Genomic DNA, 7,500 nt, shown 5'->3' on the forward strand with positions numbered 1-7,500 from the left:
TCAGTTAATAATGCTTTACACAGAAATCGCTGTGTTGTAGCTTATATACATAATTTACTACTCGACTAAAGAAACATTTCCAAAAATATTTTTGATAGAGTCACTATAGTATGTCTAATACTCTCCTAATTTAACCAATTCTTCTTTGGAACTGACTCCAACCGAAGCTTCCCGACATCTCCAACCCCACCTTAAATAGCAAATATAACCCATACTGCACTCCACCTTAAATTATGAATATATATAAAAAATTGCAACATTAGAAACCGAATCTCGTAACTAATTTGCAATTCCTGCAGCCAATCTTGCGTGCATTCGTAAAATCGACTGATGGATCAGGCTTTCTGAATCACTAGAGAAATGCATTAAAATAGAATTGACTATTTGCAGAGGCGAAATTGACTATTTCCAGTAGCAAATTGAGTCGCGACGGTGTCAGAGTTCAGACATTACCTTTCGTTAATGCTAACAATTATAATATTCACGATTCTTTATTTATTCTATATATATATATATATATTATATATATATATATATATATATATATATATATATATACACATATATATATACACATATACATATATATGAACTCGAGTGCTGAAAGGCGAACTCACATATTCTTTGTATAAAAAAAAAGAAGGAAAAAAAAAAAAAAAAAAAACACACACCACGCACCACATTCTTGCAAAATCGGTTCGGGAAAAAACGCGTGCTAAAATGCATTATAGACTTAATTTTCTTCCGAATGGATTCATAGATTATCAGAGGGGAATTCCAGAACCCCGTTCCAAAAACCGACGGAAAAATTCCCGGCGCAATTAGGGGAGTCGGTACTGGCTGGAATTCTCAGCATGAAAGATTTTTCCAAATCTTTAGACATCGACGTTGTAAGATAATGAGGGAGGAGAAGGGGAAGGAAGGCAAACCTATCCAATTCTTTCTTCCCATCTCTCTCATTCTCTTTCATCGTCCATTTTTCTTCCTCTCTTTCCCTCTCTCTCTCTCTTTACATTGTTATAGCACTTAATTTCTCCCCTCACCGACCCCTCTCTCTCTTCTTTGTCTCTTTCGCTCATTCTGACTGCTTATTTACATCTCTGCAAGTCTTTCTTTTATCCCCTCTTCCATTTTGTCTCTGATTTTAAGCCCTCTCTCTCTCTCTCTCTCTCTCTCTCGTCTCTCTCTCTCTCCTCTCAGTAATTTTTTATATTTTTCTTTCTCACTATTTCTTCTTTTAAATCTTTCATCATTTTCAACCGTCCTCATCTCTCTTTCCCTTTCTTACAATCAATCTCGACTACTTCCTCTCATCAAAGGCTTCTCTTCAATACAAAAAGCAAAATAACTACGCAAAATACGTATATATATATATATATATATATATATATATATATATATATATATATATATATATATGTATGTATACACACACACACACACACACATATATATATATATATATATATATATATATATATATATAAAATATATATATATATATATAAGGATGTACAGGAAAAGCAAAGAGATTTGTAATAGTCGAGTCGTAATTAGTTTTTGCTCCTGTTACCCAATCGGAATTTCTCGGAAATATAGCTTGTCACAGAATCTCAAACTGCTACGCACTACATGGCCTGTTTTTGCTATAAAAAAAAAGTATATCTTAGTTTGACCAGACCACTGAGCTGATTAACAGCTCTCCTAGGGCTGGCCCGAAGGACTAGATATTTTTACGTGGCTAGAAACCAATTGGTTACCTAGCAACGGGACCTACAGCTTATTGTGGGATCCGAACCACTTATATTGAGAAATGAATTTCTATCACCAGAAATAAATTCCTCTGGTTCCGCGTTGGCCGAGCCGAGAATCGAACTTCGGACCACCGGGTTGATAGCCGAGCGCGAAATCCACTCGTCCGACGAGGAACTTGTTTTTGCTATAAACAAGTATACTTATCTATACAATAGAAGAGAATATAGAAGTCAGCGCTTGGACCTATGAGGTCATCCAGCGCTGAAAAGGAAACTGACAGTAAGTAAGGTTGGTAAAGGTGTAACAGGAATAAAATCTCGCAGTTGCACTACGAAACAATTTTCAGAGAGGGTGGAATGTCAGATGGGAGAAAGAGAATATGAACGAAGGTAGAGTAAAAGAAATAAGAGAGGCTGCAGCTTGGGGCCGAAGGGACGCCACAAAGACCCTTAAGTAATTGCCTTCAGTGGACCATGTGAGGTTCACTGACGGCACTAACCACCTACTTATTCACAGCTAAGGTAAAATACTTATACTGCAAAATGATCGACAGCATTGGAGGAGAGAGAAGAGAGAGAGAGAGAGAGAGAGAGAGAGAGAATACGACACGCCCTTCCATGTGGTCCTGTATCCGGGCTACTATTATTACAACTTTAAGTTCAGGCTCCCCGAACAATGTGCAGTAGCGATGTTGTTCGAATTCCCATCATCATTATCCTTACAAAACGAAGAGATTTAGATGAAATATATTGCGGACATAAAATACGAAATTTAATAAGAATAGCTTTTATGCTTATTTATATCTTTCCCAACAAGCTTACAAAATTCATCAGTGTCTTTAACTTCCTCCAATCTCCCCGAGCACGTGACAGTTAACTAATGTTTATCATGCATTTAGCTGATCAACATCTGCCTTCCATAAATCATCTGGTCAACGACAACCCGCTCAAAAATAAGAGAGAGAGAGAGAGAGAGAGAGAGGGGGGGGGGGGGTGGCTGACTCTCCACACAAAAGTTTGTCGACTACTTTTCTAATCAGTGAAGGGTCGTATGTTCAACTTCCAGTGCTCATTCATCGTTATTGCTACTTACCAAAAATGTTTTTCGTAATTCCATTTTTTATTATCGGCAATTTCTCCCATTTACTTACCAACAACAACATCAATAATAATAATAATAATAATAATAATAATAATAATAATATAATAATAATAATAATAATAATAATGCTTCACTCTCAATATTCAGAGTGAAACTGGACTAGTCTTCATCATCATCAATTGGAAACTGTCATACAGATAAATTAATTCATTATCCAAGAAAGAGTCTTCAATGCTAACTTCAGAAAATAAAGTTAAAGAAACTTGTAACTTATATAGCAGTATTTGTGAGGAAATTAAATCCACAAGGCAACATATATAAGCAGCCTTAATAAGAATCTGTTTCTTTTGAAATAAGCAAAAACAATAGTATCCATTGAGAAGCTTATGCGTACTGACCTACTTTCCCAGAACAATCTTGAGACCATAAATCTATTCATGGAAAAAAACTACAATACAGAACTGACGGTCTACTTTTAGTCATTACTCGCGGTTATTTAATATATGTAATTGTATCATATAATAAATAGAAATCTTATATATATATATATATATATATATATATATATATACACGCATGTATATGTATATATAGAATATAACCATACAACTATAATTATATCGTCTAATATACTCAGCGTATAAGTAGCTAGCAATATTTACCTAAGAGCATAGATACAGCCCTATTTGCATATCATATATATGTATATGTATAGGTGTGTGTATATATATATATATATATATATATATATATATATACACACATATATATGTACGAGCGTAGTGCTTTATATATATATATATATATATATATATATATATATATATATAGTATATATACAAACAAACTACAGGAGTACTTCCTTCAAATGCCAAATAAAAAAAATGCTTTAAATTCGAAGCAATATTACTTATTACTCCAACAAAATTAAGATCAGATAAAACAATAAATTAATACATCTACGAATGAATCAACTTCTCTGTAGCTTCTGGCATAAATACAAACTCGACTGAAAGTACTACATGACAAAATTCTAACAACCGTATTTGCTACTCGAAAGTCTACGGGATATTTACGCCGGACTTCCCGCTGACGAGGCTTCTCTGTAAGGGAATGGAAAAAATAAGTGTGAAATAAAGGACAGATTCTATGAACAAATTAAATGATTGTGCATAAAAAATGGGAACTGAATAAAACTAACAACATAACATATTTAAATTAAGAAAAAACATTACAATAAAAGGAAAGTGATTGTGCATAAAAAATAAAAATATAAAACTAGAAACACGGCTGTATAAACCAAGAAAAAAAAGAGATTATCTTGAAAGGACAGGTGTTAGGATGGACATATATTAATTGTGCATAATAATGGAGAAAATAAGTGACAACATAATTGCTACAAAGTTATAAAAATATGTATTAAGATGAAAAGTGAGTCAATGTAGAATTTAACTATTTGTTCACAGAAGAATATCAATAAAAAACTGAAAATATCACAAAGAATTAATATTTCTGAAGCTAAAAATAACAGAAATAACACACCATTTCTTAAAAAAAGTGGCAACATCAACATTCAACTGCTGGAAGCACAAAATAAATTCATTTTAAAGAAGGCTACACCAAAAAAGATAAACGAGGCTCAGAAATAATATTTTCTATAATTTAAAATAACCAAAACATATTAAGAAATAATATCTAAAATTTAAAATAACCAAAACATAAAAAGTAAATAAAAATAAAACCTTCAGTCGTTGTTGTAAAAAAAGAAAAAAAAAAGATACTAATACGGAGAGAGGGGGAGACAAGAAATATAAGATACAGGTACAAGTTTAAGTTTTGGAACATAACCGGAGGTCGTACATGAAAACATTCAAGTCCAGGCAATAGAGAGAGAGAGAGAGAGAGAGAGAGAGAGAGAGAGAGATGACCTATAGACGAATACACAAGTCAGAGAAAAATAATTTTCAGTCGTTTTAGAGGTAGGTTCACAGCGAGCAAAATTAGAAATTAATATTAAAAAAAGAACAATTACATATCAATGGAGACTTGATAAACATTCATATCCAAAGTAGTTTATGACCGAATTAAAATAACGGAGAGTGGACTTTATTATCTTTCTTCTACATGAGATGTGTTTACGTGAGCGGAGGTCAGTCGACGTTTGAAAGGTCAAGCATGTCATATTCGCTCAGTCGCTGAACACTGCCACTGCTTGTGGTGGGTTTACTTGTTCTTACTTTTTTTTTTTTTTTTTTTTTTTTTTTTTTTTAGTCTGAAAGACGGTTGTCTGTCATACCGCATTTTGTATATCTGAATATCTGTAAAATAAAGGGTACGAAATATATATATATATATATATATATATATATATATATATATATATATATATATATATATCACATTACCGTGATTCATATTACATATATCGAGCTGCAATGTCCTTTAATATCTAATTCGCTCTAACCTCGGAATTAATATATTTTCATATATGCTTAACCGAGGGGGAATTTTTTTCTCGATAATAGATTTACTGTACTTGGGCGCGAACGCAGGTACATTAAATCCAGGAACGTCAGGGAAGCCTCTCGCGGTGTTGAGTGGTATAGCTTCCCTGACGTTCTGGATTTTAAATGTACCTGCGTTCTGCGCCCAAGTACAGGTAAATCTATTATCGAGAAAAATTCCCCTTCGGTTAAGCATATATGAAAATATATTAATTCCGAGGTAGAGCGAATTAGATATTAAGGACATTGTAGCGATCTATATATATATATATATATATATATATATATATATATATATATATATATATATATATATATATATATACTACGTACCCTTTATTTAGAAATAGTCAAGATATTGACAAAATACGGTATGACTGACAACTCTTTCGAAACTAAAAAAAAAAAAAAAAAAAAAACTAAATAAAATAAAAATAAAAATAAAAATTTATTCGGCTAAAATAAGATATTTAGAATATAAGCATTTAAAAAAAATTGTTTGTAACGTAGGCACTTTTTAACATAGGCACAATATTGCGCAGATTTTACGTACAATATATCTTTTCGATATATCATAATATATATATATATATATATATATATATATATATATATATATATATATATATATATCGAAAAGGATATATCGTTTTCGAAAAATTGCTGGCGCAATTTGTTTTGCCTATGTTAAAAAGTGCCTACGTTAAAAACAATTTTTAAAAAATGTTTATATTCTAAACATCTATATTTTGGCCATGTTAAATCTTTACGATAAACTAACCGTATAAACATAAACTACCCGTAGACATCAAATAAATAAATAAATAAAAACCTTGAAACTCATTTTAAAAAATGTCAAGGTAATGAAGATGATATTGTGTGTGAAAGCTTAGCCAAGAAAGTACAACATGGGTAATGAATGAGTTCCCTACAGAAAAAAAAAAAATTAAATGAATGACATTAACGACAAATTATATGCTTTAGTTAATCATAGGGGTTTTGCTTCATATGTTAAAAAGAAGCTGTAACTCTCACGCCAGTATTAAAGTGATTAAATATTCAATTATGTCTGTATAGTAATACCCCTTGCAGCCACCTGGTAAATGACTTGGTATATTATCGCAATATTGTTAGAGTATTGCACGTTTGTATGGAAATGAGAACTTGGCTTTTAGTATATTGGTTTTCTTGACAGTCAGAAATACTAGCTTTCATAACAAGGTTACTTTCCAATGATCAAGAGAATAAATCTTGTTTGCAAGAAGATATAATAGCTGTTCCGTGAGCAAATGATGTTACTTCGCATGTTAAATATATTGTGTACAAGACAGAAAAATACTATGATATGAAAAAAAAAAAAAATTACGTAAATAGCAGAAACTGGAACTGCGTCTCTTTTATCTATTATATTCCACATTTTCATAACAACGCTAAACATACCCTCACATAAAAACGTCATAATATATTGACATGCAGCCATTACAATAAAACAAAATTGAAAAAGGGAAAGAATACAAGATGTCCCCATGAATATGAGGCGAGCGGAAGGGACCCTGTTTCATGGGGACCATTAATTTATTAAACGAAATCATAAGGGTATATGAGGATTCGTGGTTTTAAAAAATTCATTTTTAGAGGGGCAGGTGGCACTATCAATTTAATTTTTCAGGAAAGCGAGTTTTATTTTGAGGGGGGGGTGACTTTAACAAATTAATTATTAGAAGTGCACATAACACTTTAATTTTTACAAGGGCGTAGATTTTAAGTGATTTATTTTTAGAATGACTGAAAAAATTAACAATTTCATTTTTAGAAGGGCGAATGACTCCAACAATTTCACCAAGGATGTGAATTTACGGGGTTCAACAAGGTTATGAAGTTACAGGATTCATCAAGGATGTGTATTTATAGGATTCTAAGGAAAGTAGGAATCTGTATGGATATCATTCCTAAATGCTTACGCTGGCATGTACAACATTTTCAAAAGAAATAAGAGCAACACACCCTCAACTATTCTTTTAAAGACAATACTTGACTACTGGCCCTTGTCTTTCATTCATAAAAATATTGTAAATTTCCTAATCTAAATATTCCCCAGATGTTTTGAAATATTAATCATACACTGCAACTGCCCACACGG

General features: G+C 31.9%; 1 protein-coding gene across 5 annotated transcripts in view; it reads right to left on the reverse strand.

Annotated features, from left to right (window-relative positions):
- The window catches only part of LOC135200888 (uncharacterized), a 1,536,981-nt gene that overhangs the window by 339,946 nt on the left and 1,189,535 nt on the right, over positions 1–7,500 (reverse strand). The window contains exon 8 of one of the 5 annotated variants that reach the window (XM_064229627.1): positions 3,933–3,959. The exons of the other annotated variants lie outside the window; for them this stretch is intronic. Within the exon in view, the coding sequence (XP_064085697.1) occupies positions 3,933–3,959 (27 nt within the window). The remainder of the gene's footprint in view (positions 1–3,932; positions 3,960–7,500) is intronic. 5 annotated transcript variants of the gene reach the window in all.

Source organism: Macrobrachium nipponense, chromosome 27, assembly GCF_015104395.2.
Source record: "Macrobrachium nipponense isolate FS-2020 chromosome 27, ASM1510439v2, whole genome shotgun sequence".
Classification (NCBI taxonomy): domain Eukaryota; kingdom Metazoa; phylum Arthropoda; class Malacostraca; order Decapoda; family Palaemonidae; genus Macrobrachium; species Macrobrachium nipponense.